Below are 17358 nucleotides of genomic sequence, written 5' to 3'. Positions count from 1 at the left end.
CATCGGCTTCAAAGTTCAACACATTGAACATCCAGACATGCTCTTCTGCATACCTTAGTTGTAAAACAACTAAGGTATGTTGTTTTACTGTGGTTGTTTGAGTTACTGTTGCCTTCCTATCAGCTGGAAGCACTCCAGCTATTGTCCTCTGTCATTAATGAGACATTTTCACCCACAGAACTGCTGCTCACTGAAAGATTTTCACTTTTTCTGTAAACCCTCTGCAAATCTGGTTGTGCTTATAACTGGTAAATTGGTGCCATAAAGTAATTGTGCAGCTGGTGGTGATCCAAAAGACTAATGCACTGGGGTTACACAGTAAAAGTAACCTCCCAGGCCTTACAGGTAATGCTGCAGGAGTGTATAAAGCATGGCGGTAAAAGCAGAGCAGAGTTGGGGCTTAAATGCTTCACTAAGAAGCTTACCATTCCCTCTCTGTCCCTCACTGACAATCCTCTTCACTAGAAAACCTCCACTTAGATCTCCAGAGACAAGCACCTGCTCTACAGAGGGGAAAAAGTATTTTGTAAGGTAAGATTTATTGTTATTTGTTGATATGGCAGCTATCTGTGTGGACTGACTGGAAGCTGGTGTTTTAGATGTTTGGGACTCTGCAGTTTAGATAAAATCATCAAAGACCGTGTCAGGTATTTAAATGTATCCAAATGATTAAGACATTTGATACAAAAGATCATATGAAGACAACTTGAACAGAAAGTTGATATGTGATCACATCACATATCAAAGGACAGTAAGAAGTTCAAATGAAAACTAACTTTTTTGAGTTTGTGTGCAAACTTCTCAATGCAATCTACCAATATGACACTATGCTGTTCTATATATACATTATTTACACATTATATGAGTTATACTGCCATGGAAAGCCAATGACATGTAATGATAATTCATTATAAATGAGGGAAACTGTTTGTATTTCAGTTGAAATTTATATAATTGTGTAGGGAAGCGATAAAATGTTGATCCATATTTTGGATGACCATGTTTAGTTCAAATTTGGAAGTCCTTTATCATGCACTGCTGTGAACTCTGTGTTGCTGGATGTGTGTGGTTCCCAGAATAGCTTCTCTCCTCAGAGGAGGATCAGGCTGGAGTAGATTACCAGCTGCTTATCTTCTGTACAGCTCCACACACACAAACGCAAAACAAGACGAGTGGTCAGAGCTGAGAAAAGAAACCAGAAGAGCCACAAAGAAAACCCTCCAACATGTAATCCTGATGATTAAAGTCATCTTTATGTGTGTGTCTTGTGGGTTTCTGCAGGTGTGCTGGTGATCCTCTGCAGCCATGTGTGACCAGACTTTCATAGCGGCCACTTTTGGCCCCTGCGACAGCTGCAGTAAACCGAGTCCTCTGATGAACATCTACATTAAGAACGAGGCCATCAACTACTGCTCCCTCTGTGTGGAAATGGTAATGTTCTCCTTTCATTTTCATCGCTACACCTCCCCTCAAAAATCAAACAAAAGACATCATTATGCTAATGAATGTCATTGTGAATGAATGTAATAAGTGTGTACTGCTGTTTAACTGAAATACAACAGAGCATGTACCACTTATGATTGTTGTGGCAGTCTCAAATTATTCATTACGATTATATAAAAACAGCCCAAGTCCATATTTATAACATAATTATTCATTATCAGCTCATGCAATGCATACCAATTAACAAGATGTAGCCTAATTTAAAAGCTGATACTGCATTTATGTAAGTAATCCTATGATTGTGCAACAAATTTATACCTAAGCAGTCAACATTTTCTAACAGAAGGTTGTTGTTTTTAGAGAAAAGGTCTTCGCCCTTCAGGGCCAGCAAATAGCCTTTAAGCTAATCAACCATGTCTACTAAATTTATTAAGTTAAACATAAGCATAGATGTCATGTGTAGCCCTTGTGGGAAAAAAAAGTCCTCTGTCCCTGATTTAAAAGCTTTATACTTGAGCAGCTACCACCTAACAACGTTCACATGATGAGACGTCTGTTTCTGCAATACTGGCAAAAAATGCCAGTATTCCTAACTCACCAATCGAGGGATAATATGGACAGCTTGGTATGCTCAACAGTGCTGCAGGATGTTTTTGTCACTAATGCTCGTTGCCTCCAGCATCACTAACCTGAATGCTACAACCATACATATCTGATGGCAGATATTTTGCTACTCCCCTTTAAATATAAAAAATGTGTGAGTCGAGTATTATCTGCATTTAGGGAACACATAAATACTGTTTTGCTCTGATTTTGAGCTTGGCAGCTTGCTCCATTTTATTAATTTAGTTGCCTCATTCTGCAGATGAACTGGAGATTTTTTTTGTTAAATATCAAAACAATTTTATTACTTGACAGGTGGAAACCAGGTTAGCTCACCTGTCCAAGTTACCGTACTTCCATGCTGGAAAAAAAATGCTATTATTCTAATTTGCATTTTAAATTTATCACAATATTAATATTAAGTGTAAACAAACTATTTTCTTGTTATTTTTTAAATGTATTTCTGCCAGCGGCTTGGGGTTAGGGTTAGTGGTAAAATCAGGACGTGCTTCTACATGTGAGGTACATCTTTAGTTTGAAGACACTCACACTTTTGCAGCATCTGTTGAACTAATGACCCATCGCTCATCAGCACCTTTTGACATGTACACACACACACACACACACACACACACACACACACACACACACACACACACACACACACACACACACAGGAAGTGGCTCTCAGCTCACTTGACACCAGTGTCCCCTGTGACCATCTCCAAACAAGGACAGAAATACACTTCCTAACATGTACTTTACATAATATTAACATATCTGCTTCAATTAAACAAACAATAGATCTGTAACAAAGGATCAAACTGCTTACTTTGATTCTATTCAGGTTTGATGCAATGATTATGTTAAATAACATTTGAATGGCCAGTGTAGGAAAAATTGTCAATTTTATTTGATATTCACTTGCAGAAAAGGACACACACACACACGTTAATCACTATCAACATGGCACGGTATTGAAACTGCAGCATGCTTAGACATGCTGTATCATCACCTGCTAGCTAATTCATCAAGCTTTATGTGTGCTGCTGCTGTTGTTACAAGAATGTATAGGTGGTACCGCTATGGGTTTAAAGTAAACTTAGTTTAATAAATAAAAACAATGATTAAATTCATTTAAGTGGTAGTGCACAATCATCACCACCACTCATTAAATTCTACTATAAAAGCTATTAACAGAATGTGAAGAAACAGCTGCTCTGAGCTTAAGTCATAGAAATCTCTTTATTGTGCTGAAGAGACATCAGGCAAAGTTAAACAAGGGCTGGGCTATACTTTCATGTAATACCATTTATTACCTGAAGATGGCGCAGGAAACAAACTGACCAGTAATAATTTTACCCATTTAACCTTTTATTTAAAAGCAGCCTGAAAGACGACATCTCCAGAAGGAATATGATAAACAAACTAAAAGAAATATAAAACTTTTTTTAGCATCAGTAATAGCGAAGCAAACCACTGAGCCATGTGTCAGGGTGGTACGGGGCGGCAATATGATAAAGGGTTACCTAGGCAACCAAAGCCTGGAATCTCCAGTAGTGGCAAAGTGATGCAAGAAGAGCGACTCACTTCCAGCGCTGGCGCTGAGAAGTGTAGTAGAAAAATAAGAGCTGTAACTGTTTTACTCTGTTCTTTGTTTTACTGTGAAAGCTTTGTTTGTCTGCACACAGGTTAACATAAATGGGAGTGTATAAGCAGTGACCCTTTGCATGTGCCTCAAGGCGAGCAGAGCAGCTCTGGTTTATGCATCTTGCATCTGTGTTTAGGTCAATCTGGCTTCACTCTGTTAGACTCCAGCCAGCGTGCATGCGTGAGAATCAAGCTTTAAATATTGAATCACTTCTTTGTTCATGGCCACTCGTTTGAAGACTGTCTTACCTTCTGTGACTGAGTTGGTCCCTCTGCAGACATTTCAGTAAATAATATATAAAGACATATAGAGGCTCACAAAACATAACAAATAAAAAAGTATAACAACATTTTCTAAGATTCTGGTGGTTTTTAATTTTATTTTTTATAAGCAGGTGCTTGGATAGATTTACAATAGCAGTTTATATAGTCAAAATTATGTATAATATACTTCGTATTTTTTTTTAGATATTTTAATGTAAATTTAGACAGTCCTTCAAAGGACTGTCTAAATTAACTTTAATTAACATTTTCCAGAAAAAAACTGATGAAAAGCTAAAAACTCAAAATAGGATTTAGACCTACCTTTTTCAGAATTGTCCCACAAACTTAAACTGAAGATTGAGTGTCAGCTTTCTCATATATGATGTCTCATCACTATTTAAACATCTTAATATTTTCTCATATAAAATTTTCTTGCATAAATGTTTATGTTAAATAACAACGTGTTTTGAAAGCAGCTCTCATGCCATAACTGAAATGTGGGAATAAGACAAAAGGTGGTGACTGAGGAGCTCCCGGTGAACAGCGGTGCAGGGAGCAGAGAGGGGGAGGAGGCTGATCAGAGCAGCGGAGTGCAGCACGCGCAACAGCATCACAGTCGCTCTCGAGGACTATTTAAACAAACCTCTAACCGCCAACCACCCGCTTCTCCCAATTCTCCCTTCTTTCCCGCTCCCTTCCTCCCCTGCTCTCCTCTTTTCTCTGCTCTCGAAGATGGCTTGTCAGGGGCTCCAAAAAGGGGAAACCCTGGAGTCACTGAAGAGGGAGAGCGAGACTCTGAAGAAGAAGCTGGAGGAGGAGCGAAACAAGCTGAACGACGTGGAGTGTAAGTGATGAATTAAACAAACAAACAGCAAAACGAGCTTCAAGCACTCTGCTTCTCGTTTTCTAATGAAACATTTTCTTATCTGCTTAAAATATGCAGCTGCCAGCTGTTAGACTTGTCTCTGAAATTTTACATGGGGTGGCAAAGGAGAGGTTTTGACAGGGTGAGGAGGAAGGCAGTGTGCAGGGGCGTTTCCAGGATTTGTTATTTTAATTGAGGGGCAAAGGATGGGAACCTTAAAAAAAAGGGGGGGGGGGGGGGCACTGGATATTTGATCATGAATAAATCTGGTATAGAAAACACTGGAAATATAAGGCTGTTAGTTAAAAGTGCTGGGGAATGAAAAACTTTATTTAACAGATCAGAATTATTAATGTTTTTTTCACTCTAATGTTACAGCTGCCTTTATATATAATAATCATAATAATTTAGGGCTACAGTCTATGAAGCTAACATGCAGAGGCAACAGTGCATCTGCAAGGACAAACTCTTTAGCGTTATGCCCACTAATGCTGTAATTTACAGGCAGAGCTAGCAATGATCTAATAACAAGCATATTTGAACTACAAAAACATTACATGACAGCAGCTTTGAAAGCCAAGTTTACTAAATATCTATCTGATAAAAGCATCGCCTATCGACAGTGATGTTCACTGGCAGAGTGAGAGCATCAGATCATTGATATTTAATAACAGGCTAATGTGCATTTAAGTGAAATGTACAACAACAGAGCATTAGCAGTTGAGAAATATAAAAAATAAATAAGTAAATAAATATTTAAAAACTGACACACCTAAATTAAACGTGTTTATTTTTTGAACCGTTGTCGTAGACATGCAGGTCATCTATAATCCATCAGGGATAGCTGCAGCACCTCCTTCCCACAGCTTTGGGGTGCCTTAAATGAATGAAATTATACTTGTATAACTTTAATTTTCAGTCTCTCCTGGTCTAATTTCATTTAATTTTCCTTTCTATCAACAAATGTTTTTATTTTTTTAATGTTTGGCCTCAAAAAACTTTTCAGGTTTGCAATGCAGTTCCAAATAGTGTGACCTACAATAATGAAATTGTTGGAAAAAAACAGCAAAATCCACAGATTTCTACATTCATAAAAACCACTTGTTTTACTAATGTTTTCACTTCCTTTTCACTGGTAAATTGCACGTGTGTGTGTGTGTGCGTGCGTGCGTGCGTGTGTGTGTGTGTGTGTGTTTTACACCTCAGTGCACCAGGTGGCAGAGAAGGTTGAGGTGTTGAGTGCTCTCTCCATAAAGACCAGACGTGTGCTAAAGGGTCACGGGAACAAGGTGCTGTGTATGGACTGGTGCAAAGACAAGCGACGCATGGTCAGCTCATCACAGGTATGCACCTGCTCACACACACATACATACATACATACAAGATGTAGTATCTAAAGATAAATATTGTGTTGTTTCTGAGACACAACAGTGTTTCTGTTATTCTGTGTTGTCCTATTTGTTTTTGTGCGTTTATTTCTTCATTAAAAGACTTCATTTCTCTATCCTAGGACGGAAAAGTGATTGTCTGGGATGCATTCACTCTTAATAAGGTGTGTAAACCTTTATGTCGCGTTTTTGTATGTGTAAGAATTCCTTGAACTTTTAGTGTATTTTTTATTATTCTTGCAAAATTACAAAAAAAGCTATGAATTTCATGTCTATGAAATTTGGGAACTTGGAAACAAGAGCGCTGCATTTACAAGACCCTTAATCTCTTCATTTAAAATGTACTTAATTAATTTATTAGACCAGTATTCTCAAGTTTCCGCCTTCCATCCTGCAGCCACAGGGATGCAATCAAATATGATAGTGTAAAATTATTAAATTTTTTTTGTTTTTTTTTTAACAGGCATGAATCTGTTGAATCTTTGCTGCAGTATAAATAGGTCTGTAAAGTTTAGCTTCTTGTTCTGCTTTTCTGTGCTTTTCCTCTCCTTGCAAATTTCTGGAAAGGAAAAGAGGAACATTTTACGTCAGGGGTCTGCAAAATATGACAATCTGCTGCTGTGAATCTTTCACGCTTCAGTCCAAATTGTGTCATCTCAAGTTGCAGCAAAAATTACATTACAGGAATTTTGTCCCAAGTTTAAAAATAACAAGTTTAATTTTTTGAGTAAATATAACATACTGTATAATGCATACTGTTATGGCACCATTAATGCTCTTGCATTAATGCTAATGCTCATGTTTTCAGTCTACCTTAATAATTTCCCTCAACATAAAAAAAGATCAGAATCAGTCTCCGTCCCAAAGAAGGTAAACTATGTCTTTAGGGGAGATAAATAGGCCTCTTCTTCCCAATAGCCCCGTATAACCTCACCCGGTGGTCCACTCTGTTATGTAAGTCTGAGTGATTTTTCTCTTCCTCTGAATGCTCAGATGCATGTTCCATCACCATATGTGCTGGTGTTGAGGGTGTGAGTGGGCCATCCTATATCCTCAAAGAGAGAGAAAGAGGACTTGACACGACTATATGGAAATATGAATTTAAATATTATCTATCCATCTGTCCCCCATAACCACTCAGTGTATGTGTCTGGCCTTAAATGATAGCCAGGATTCAGCTTTTCTGACCGTTATGCCTCGTGACTGAGGAGGCATAAGTACACTGAATTTAATCCTCATTAATACACACCACATCCAGATTAAACCACAGCTGTGCACAAGCTGCCTAGCTTGTTTTTATGTTAAAAAAGAAGATATGTGTTTTTCTTAACCATAATAACCACTTTTTTTTTCTTTGCGTATGTGTTTATGACATTCTCTGTTGCCCACAGGAGCATGGAGTTCCCCTGCCGTGCACGTGGGTGCTGGCGTGTGCTTATGCCCCCTCAGGCTGTGCTATAGCATGCGGGTAGGTGGAAAGATCTTTGTGTTTAATCATGAATGGTTATCGGTGACTACTTTGTTGCTGTAACTGGGGTGAAACCCATTACTGAACATTTGCTTTCTCCCAAAGTGGGCTGGATAACAAGTGCTCAGTGATCCCGTTGTCTCTGGACAAAAATGAGAACTTGGCTGCGAAGAAGAAGTCGGTTGCTATGCACACCAACTATGTGTCAGGCTGCTCCTTCACCAACTCTGACATGCAGGTGAGCGGCGCATCAGCTGGTGGAACTTCTAGGGGATGTGGTCCTCCAGGTCCAATCCAGGCTTTTCAAATAGCCAGTAGAAGTACATGGTAGCATATTCAATGCAGCCAATGAGTGCAACAAGGATTTTTCTTACTTTGAGCCATGATAGCGAGAAAAGCTTTTGTAGCACTGCTAAATATAAAGAAAAAACATGGCATAATTACCCAATCAAGCTGCTCATCGTATAAATGTTTCCCTTCCACCTCCATCCCTCCTTCATTACATCTAATCAGTCTTGTTGCTTCAAGGAATAGTGACGGTTATCTTCTTCATTTTTCTTTTAAATACTGGCTTCCATATGTTGAAAGTTAGGGGTCTTTTCTGCATTTCCCCCAGCAGGAAATACAGGTAGGGAGAGGAAGAGAATCAAAAAGGGAACATGAAGGAGACGACCTGAAATATTTGGCATTAATAATTTACTTCACTTTGGCCCTCGGTGAGGCACAGGAACACAGTGGGAGTGGAGGTAAAATGAGGGCAGGGGAGGAGAGGAGAAAGGAGATGGGTGGCAGGGATGAGGAGGGGCCGGAAAGAGACGAGGGGGGGGTATGATCCTCTCTCATGGGTGTATTAATAGACACTGAGTGGCTTTTATCTAAAGAAGAGTGGAGCACAGTGACTTGAGGGCAGAACATTTAACACAAAAATACACACATGCATGTCGTCTTCCTGTCTGTCGTCTTTTTTCTCCCTTCAACACACTGTCACGCATGCCAGTCTTTATATTTTTTAAGTTCCCGTATTTTTTACTGCAGCAGTGTGTAGGAGACTCAGTTGAGCAGCTTTAAAATCCCTTAAAGTCTAGATTACATGCTTTGATTGTGTAGTATTTGTATATATGCGTGTGTTAGCTCAGGTTTTCAGCTGCTGCTGTTGTGTGGTTTCACTGAGTAATAACGAACCAACCATGGAAGTTTTAAGGTCAGGCTGGTGGTGCGTAAAGTGATGCAAAGGCTCTCCGTCAGATCGCTGAGATTTTCATCTGTGTGTGGGAGTAATTGTGGTTTACTGATAATTACATTCGTGTTGAAACTGGAGTTACCGCTTGGTGCAGGCAGGATGTGTGGTGTTTTTTGTGCCTGGGGTCATCCAGCAGGAGCTCTCTAATCCACCAGCCGGCAGGGACCTCAGATGTCTGCATGTGTCTCTAAGTGCCCATAATCTGTTTTCATCAGAGAATTTGTTGACATTTTGTCTGCTTCTTTGTATTCAGATACATAGTAAGAGTTTTTGTAACAGAGAGGATGTACTCTTCTTCCCTACGTTGCCTGTTTGTGTCATATGCAACTCACTTTATGTATTCTGATGACGGTTTCTTGATATTTTGTTTTGTTTTTAATTTTATTTCATTCATGTATTTATTTTTTAGGTTTTTTAAATCTTTTTATTATTAATGTCCTTTTAATGTTTATGTAAAGCCCTTTGATTTGTCTTGTGCATGAACTGTGCTATAGAAAAGAAAACCTGCCTTGACTAATAGATAGGAAAAGGTTCCTCTTTAGATCAGATTTCCTGGCAAATTAACTGACAACCCCTCAGAGCAATCCATGTATAAAAGCAGAATAAAACAAGCCGAACACTTAATTTAAAAAAGTACTTTATTTGACCATAATTGCGTAATGATTAGGAGCACGCTATCTAGTGTATTATCTGTTTCATTTCTACGTAATTGAACTGAGAAATGAAACCAAGCAGCTAAAAATACTTTTAAAGAAGGAGGAAAAAAACCCAGCAAAGATAAAACCACTAATCATGTGTCTGTGTGGTTGTTTAGGGTAAAGAACATTCACTTCTCTGAATTAATCAAGTGTTAGAGTTAACAGTCATGTGAAAATGGCTGCTTTCACAGGACACCTCATGATTCAGTAGTTTTTAGAACCACATTTAGCAGCAAAAAAATCCAAAATAATCAAAGTGCTGCGAGGACAGCACCTTGATTATTTTATTTTTCAGCCATTCTGCTGTAGATTCGCTGGTGTGCTTGGGATCATTGTTCCGTTGTGTATCCCAGTTTCAGCCAAGCTTGGCTTTCCAAACTATTTTAATATTTCTAAGCTTCCTTTTTGTTTAGTTTCTATGGTCTGGGTTTCACTGGCTTCAAGGTTCTCGATTGGGCAAAGATATTTAAAAACATTTCCCTAAAAAACATTTCTAACCTCAATCAGATATTGGAACGTGCCTTTGTGACGTTTCATGCCATGATTTCTTCAATCTGCTTCTCCGAAAGGTTTTTACAGGAACTTCCCAATGCTGTGGAAAGGACTGTATTTATGTTTAACTGCTAACATTTAGTTATATTTCAGTGTTTTATAATATTACACATCAACAATCAGAGCTTTGTGTATAGTTAGAACAGGATGGAAAAAACACACTGAAGATGGTGTCATATTTTGGTGTTAAAATTATACTAACATGTAAAAATACACAATTGTACTACACAATTCACTGAAATATACCTTTGGGTTAAAAAAATTGTTTTGTAAAAATAACCAATGGCAATTGTCTAAATTATTTAGTTTCTGCAGTTTGTGCTTTTAGTTCAAGTTTCCCTAAAAGATGATTGGGTCATAAATGTTGCTTATCATTTTAGCTGCTAAAGTAGTTGGGTTGCTTAAGGGTTAAACAAACAGACATGAGTGATAAAAAGTGTTGTATATATAAAGAAGATACATGGCCTTGCTCTTATATTCATGTATATCTGTACGTTTGTGTCTGCTAGCTCCTGACCTCCAGTGGCGATGGCACATGTGCATTGTGGGATGTGGAGAGCGGGCAGCTGCTGCAGAGTTTCCATGGTCACACAGCTGATGTCCTGTCCCTGGACCTCGCCCCATCTGAGACTGGAAACACTTTTGTCTCTGGGGTGAGAGCGAAAGAGAGAGAGAGAGAAATATTCTGTGGATTGGTTTGAGATTCATGTGGTCTTCTTCAGGGGAAACCCTGTAATTCACTTCTTTGTGTTTGGTTTTCATTGAACTATGATGAAGAAACTGGGATTTTACTGGAGAACAACAGTGTTTTCTTTGTGCGCCTGTGTGTGTCTGTTTATCTGTATGTGTGTGTTTGTGTTGTCAGGGCTGTGATATGAAGGCCAATGTGTGGGACATGCGCTCTGGACAGAACATTCAATCTTTCGAGAGCCACGAGTCTGACATCAACTGCGTGAAGTGGGTCCTACTCGTTTAAAAAGCTTAAGTGAATCACAGTTTCTTGATTTTACCAATGAAAAATGGATCATTTCTTTGACAGACATTAAAAAGCTGTAGCCAAAGGGAGCAAATTGAATAAATCAAAATCCATGAAGAGCAAAACCACATATGTTCCCACATTGAGTGAAGACAGCTGCTGCCTTTTGATGTTGAGAGAAAAACAATTCAACAAAAATAAATATAATAGTTTTAATTTATTTCTGAGACATTATTTTTGCATTTTTGTATTTTCTTATAGATATTTTTTGAGTGCGTGAACAAAAGGAGAGTATTGAGAAACCAACACATTTTTTATTTAGAAGACTTGTTTGTGTTCTTGTGTTGGTCATACAGACTGAGCTCTGTGATGCAGATCATGCACCAAAATAATTTACTTACTTCAAAAGAAAAGCTTAAATTAAAAACAGAATCTGTCAATTTCCTCTTCAATGGAAAGTACATCATTACCGCATCATTTCTAAGCCTGCTTTTGTCTATTTGTGCATAGGTACTACCCCAGTGGAGATGCATTTGCATCTGCCTCTGATGATGCGACGGTGAGTCCTGTCACGTAACCTGCTCATCTGTTTGTTTTGATGAGCTCATGTCACTCTGTGCCATCAGTGATACGACCTAAATGGCTGTCTCAGTTCCTGCGTGGAGCAGTAATATTGAGTCACAGAGCTCCCTCTGATTTATTTTTGGAACATTATTAAGCGTTATTGTGAACTCTTTGATTCGCTTTTTCTTATCAAGGCATTTATAAAAACATTAATAGTTTTATTTATTATAAAGGTGCTTTAAAAGCAACGCTACAAAATAGATACATTGAGAGTACAAAACAAGATAAAAATGAGTATAAGCTTAACCTTAAGGATGACATTAAAATAGAAGTAAAAAACAGAAACATACCAAATGCAGAAAATCAATGCAGAACTATCAATAAGAAACTAAAAGCAATGACAACAAAAGACATCGAGATGTTATTGCACTAAAATATTGTACTTTAGGTTGTTTTTAGTCACATTTTTTCAATCTCGACATCATGTAGTACTCAAGCCAGACACCGAAGGTTTTAAAAAGCACATTAGTTATTAATAGCTTTATTACCCTTAATAAGGTATTTTTTAGGGAAAAAAAATGTGTAGGTCAGTTTTAAGTGCATAGTTAACTGTTATTAAATACATTAGAAAAAAGGGGTTAATCTCATTAAAGTAACAAATCCTGTAAGGTATTATGAGTGTTATAATCCAACAATGAAAGTGTTTGTGATCTTATTATCAGCACTTATTTAGACTTATTAAGATGAATTCTTTCTAAAACACACTGGGACACAAGCTAGGACTGGGATGAAATGATTCCGCCTTAAACCTGCACAGCCTGAGAGACATCATGTTTATGGAAGAAAGCAGGACTGCACTGATACTGTTCAAAGCTTACACCTGGATCAAATTGTACAACTACATTAGGTTTTATATTAGCAGACAAGTGGCTGCGGCGAAAGGAAAAAGTCATTGATGGGAGAAATTTTCCTTCAGTGCTTTCTGGCAGAAATACCTTAAAGCAGGAAGACTTTAAGACGTCAGGCGAGATAATATAAAGTGCAACAAGGTCACTATAAAGAGCAGATTGTCCCAGATTAATGGATCCATTTCCCTTGGGCGACTGGAGTTATTGTCTCTGAACAATAGTCGTTGTTGAGATTGTTTTTTAAATTTAGCTGACTCATTTTCCAATTTCGAATTTCCTTTTTTCATCTTTAAGTTGCATTTTGAGGGAGGTTTCTGTTTGAGACAAAGAAGGTCCTTTTACAAACATTAAACATGTGTTAAATTTTTACTAACAGTTGTCCCATGTACATGTACAGAGATGTGTAGTCTGTGTCATGAAACATGAATAGTTTTATGCTACCTGTGAGGTTAGATTTAGGTTAAGTGTTCATTATTTTTCCTGTCTCACTGTAATTTGATTGGTCACATTAATTATGGCGTGGCAGGAACAACGCCAACATCAGTTTAGCTCTAAAAGCAACCTCAGCCTCGTTGCTGTGATTTACTCTGATAATCTGCACTGTAGGCCATTTACTGGAATAACCACTGTGGTATGTTTTTACATACTGGTTGTTTCTATGTTTTCTGGTTTTCCAAAGTGCCGTTTCTATGACTTGAGGGCTGACCGTGAAGTGGCCGTCTACCAGAAGGACAGCATCATATTTGGCGCTTCCACCTGTGACTTCTCTCTGAGCGGTGAGGAGTCAGTCAAACACTCTTTAAATTGCTGTAACAAATGTGTTCAGTATGTTTTGGCTCAAGAAAGCTTGAGAACGCTTTGGTTCTCTGTTCTGTCTCAAATTTAGATTCAAAAGGAATTTCACCTTATGATTTGTGAGTGTCTGCTTCCCTGGTTTTCCCACTTCCTTTTCATCTATGTCTTCACCATATCTTTCTCTTTCTTCCACCCTCAGGCCGTCTGCTCTTCGCTGGCTATAATGACTACACTATCAATGTATGGGATGTTTTGAAGGGCACTCGTGCCACCATATTGTTTGGTCACGAGAACCGTGTTAGCAGAGTGAGAGTGTCACCTGATGGCACAGCGCTCTGTTCAGCTTCCTGGGATAGCACTTTACGGGTGAGCTGGAGTTTCTCAACAGGATCAAATTATATTTCCCGTTTTATAAAACTCATGTTTTGGGTAAACAGTAGGCTTGTTTTGGAATTTACTGTGACTTTTTAATTTAAAAATATACTTCATGTTCCGTTAGTGAATGAGTCATTTTATAAATTCACTAGCCACTTTATTAGGCACTCCTGTTTGGATTGGACATTCGTTTGCTCTCAGAACTTCTTTAATTCTTTGTGAGATGATTTGAGCTTTGTAACATGGTGTGTTATCCTGCTAGAAGTAACCATCAAAAGATGGGTACACTGTAGTTATAAAGAGATGGACATAGTCAGCAAGAAAACTCAGGTTAAGTTGTGGTGCTTTAATGATATTCAGTTGATAGCAAGGGACACAAAATGTGGCAAGAAAATATCCTAAACACTGTCACACCATCACCAGCAACCTGAACTGTTGAAACGAGTCAGGATGGATCCATGGTTTCATGTTATTTATGCCAAATTCTGATCGCACCATCTAACAGAAATTGAGACTCATCAAACCAGGCAACATTTTTCCAATTTTCTATTATCCAAGTTTGGTCACCCTTTGTGAATTGTAGCCTCAGTTGCTGGTCCTTAGCTGACAGGAGCGGCATTCTCTGTGGTCGTCAGCTGGTGTAGCCTATCTGCTTCAAGGCTCATCATATTTGCACTCAAAGATACTCTTTTTCAATTTATTATTTGAGTTAGTGTTAACTTACTATCAGCTGGAAGTAGTCTGACCATTCTCCTCTGACCTATCAACAAGGGATTTTCACCCAGAAAACTGCTGATCACTGGATATTTTCTCTTTTCTGGACCTTTCTCAGTAAACCATTGATATGATTCTGTGGAAAGTCCCAATAAATCAGCAGTTTATGAAATACTCAGATGAGCCTGTCTGTCACCAACAACCACACCAAAGTCACTTAAATCATCTTTCTTCCCCATTCCAGTGCTTGGTCAAAGCATGTCTACATGCCTAAATGTTGCTGCCAGGTGACTGGACGATTAGATATATGTGTTAACGAGTAGATGAATGGGTATCTAATAAAGTGGCTGGTTAATTTTTTTTAATGTAGCTACAGACATAAAAATGTATGTTTTTAACTCTGCACTTCTGTCTCATGCAGGTTTGGGCCTAGAGTTTTTATCGTGGTAGTTTCCAACAAAGGTATCTACATTTGGTGGCCAATAATCCCAAAGCCCAGCCTGAAATATTAGCACTACTTCAGGTGTGTATTGAAGAAACCTTCAGTCAGCCAAGCCCTGAGACGTCTCTGAATGAAAATATTCAATAATATCTATAAAGTGGATATTTGTTTAAGCAGAAGTTGGTATTCCCAGTCTTTGTTATTGTTACCCTGATGACTAATGCTAAATAAATATGTTATTTTTAACATAGTGTGAAATATGTATTCCTGTAAAGAGCCAAATAACCATTAGAAATCATCTGCATGATCAAACGTATGTGTCATACTCCAAACAATATTACCGATTGTCATGTAAATAATGCCCACTGTCACTTTTCTTAAGAAGCTGTAGTTGCAGATGCTGTTAAATGTGTTGTGTATATTGTCTCTACTTTTTTGGTATTTTGCTGTAGCTGATGTCATGATTAAACACAAGAAAAGAAATTTGAATAGAACCTCAGTTTTCTTATTTCAAAATGCATATTTTATTGTGGGAAAAATAAAAATTTTCATGTAGGCTACAGCCACTTCTACCCTGGCCCCTACTTGACACACAGGATACTATATATATCCTTTTAATGCACTCATGTCTAACCGCACTCTGAAGATGCAAATGCCAAAACATATAAGGTTGACCTGATATGGCTTAACAAAGCATACAGCAGCATGTAAAGACTTTAGTAAATCCCCTCATTTTAACTGATTGTGCCTCTCAAGCTGCATTCAACTTCAGCCTCCCGGCATTCAGGATGACCTAGATTCGGTTCCAGTGGCTGAAATTTGCATTTCTTCTGTTCTGGGAAGGGGAGAGATGTAAATAAGCAGAGATCTCACAAATCTTTTATTGCAAGGTTATAATTGGTGAAATCACTGAAGCATTTAAACCCCCAAGTATGATTTTTGGGAAAGTTAGTAGAGAGAAAATGAGAAGGGGGTAGTAGACAGAAGAAAATGCGGTCTTCTTTGGTTCCATTTAGTGGCACTAGGGGGCGTTTACACTGTATCCCAGCAGAAAGAGGGTAGTGCAGCACTGAAAAGCTCAGTAAAACTGAGGTTTTTGTTGGCTTTTTTTTTTTTGCTTTTTGGGTTTTTTTTATATAAATTAATGAATGATTTCATAACATTTCCTGAAAGAAAAAGATATTGGTTCCCTGTGCTAAAGATCAGGACAGGATTTTGTTTGAATTCTCAAACCTTGTTGGACCATTTCAGTCGGGTACTTGTTATCACAATTGTTACTACTCACATACCATGCCAGATTGCTTTATAGTACACAATCTGTTTGAACGCAGTTGATTTATATTCTGTTTTATTTACCTTATTTTATTTTTTTCCACATACCAGAAATTTTATGATTGTCTGATAATCAGTTAACAGGCACTGAGCTTGTTGAATTACGTAACAGATCCACAGTAAACATAAAACTGTCTGGGTCTGCAGAGGATATGGAGATAAAAAAAGATTCAAGACTTGACTTTGTGAATAAGGTGACCATATATCAAAAAAGTAAATGGGAAGCAAAACGTATGCTAGAGGGGGGGTCAAAGCAGGACATTACTAATGCTGACAGGATGTTTGAAATTTTAACATAGTGCTAAATCTTATCTTTAGTGTCATACAAACTGCAAAAACAGCTGGAAAATAACACAAGCTGCTGACTAAAAATGTGAAAGCTGTAGTTTTAGCTTAGCAAATCTACCCTTTTTAAACAACTCCATCTAAACTGCAACGCTTTTATATCTGGATTTGACCAAAATAAACACCAAAGAAAATAATAAAGAAATACACAGAAGACCAAAACAAATGTTCACCATCTCACCAAAAAAGATACACTAACTTTAGTTACTTTAACTTTAAGTTACTGGTTTGGTATTGGTATGTGAAAGCCAAATATATATTTTATTTTGAATGTAACATTCCTGACTCCCTTGCTAAGTAAAACAATAAGCACACATGGAAGCTTTTTTATGGTCTTATATGAGAGTCTTTGTAAAGTTGGGTTTCCTTTCTTATTGGAATCCCAGTTAAAACTGTTAAGTTAAATTTTCATCTGGTAGTTTGTTTTCTTTATTATCGAGGCATTTCTAGATTCGCACATCTCTTTTGAGTTCCTGTTTCTGATATTTGATTTTCATGGACTATGACAATGAAGGGTGAACAATGGTTCTCTGTATGGTAGGGAAACAAATGCTGTAATTCAGGAAGCATGTGAAAAGGTCCACGATGATGTAAAGTGTACATAATTTTGGAAGAAAAAAAACTGAACTTTTACGTCAGAACGATAACGTTTAAACAGCATTTTGTAACAGTGGCATTATTCCCCTGAAGGAAGCAAACATATTGTTTCCATATAAAATCGCCCTGTGGTAATCTC

General features: G+C 37.9%; 1 protein-coding gene across 1 annotated transcript; it reads left to right on the top strand.

Moving 5' to 3' along the window:
• The first annotated feature begins 403 nt into the window (after positions 1-403).
• gnb5b (guanine nucleotide binding protein (G protein), beta 5b) lies at positions 404-15428 on the top strand. Its single transcript, XM_063478290.1, has 13 exons — positions 404-531; positions 1282-1431; positions 4693-4804; positions 6032-6168; positions 6336-6377; positions 7605-7681; positions 7787-7919; positions 10681-10824; positions 11037-11128; positions 11658-11706; positions 13299-13395; positions 13614-13780; positions 14925-15428. Exons 2-13 carry the CDS (start codon positions 1306-1308, stop codon positions 14934-14936), a joined length of 1188 nt encoding a protein of 395 aa, XP_063334360.1. The 5' UTR covers positions 404-531; positions 1282-1305; the 3' UTR covers positions 14937-15428.
• Positions 15429-17358: the final 1930 nt, after the last annotated feature.

This window comes from Pelmatolapia mariae, linkage group LG1, assembly GCF_036321145.2.
Source record: "Pelmatolapia mariae isolate MD_Pm_ZW linkage group LG1, Pm_UMD_F_2, whole genome shotgun sequence".
NCBI classification, from domain to species: domain Eukaryota; kingdom Metazoa; phylum Chordata; class Actinopteri; order Cichliformes; family Cichlidae; genus Pelmatolapia; species Pelmatolapia mariae.
This window is presented reverse-complemented; position numbering and strand designations above follow the sequence as displayed.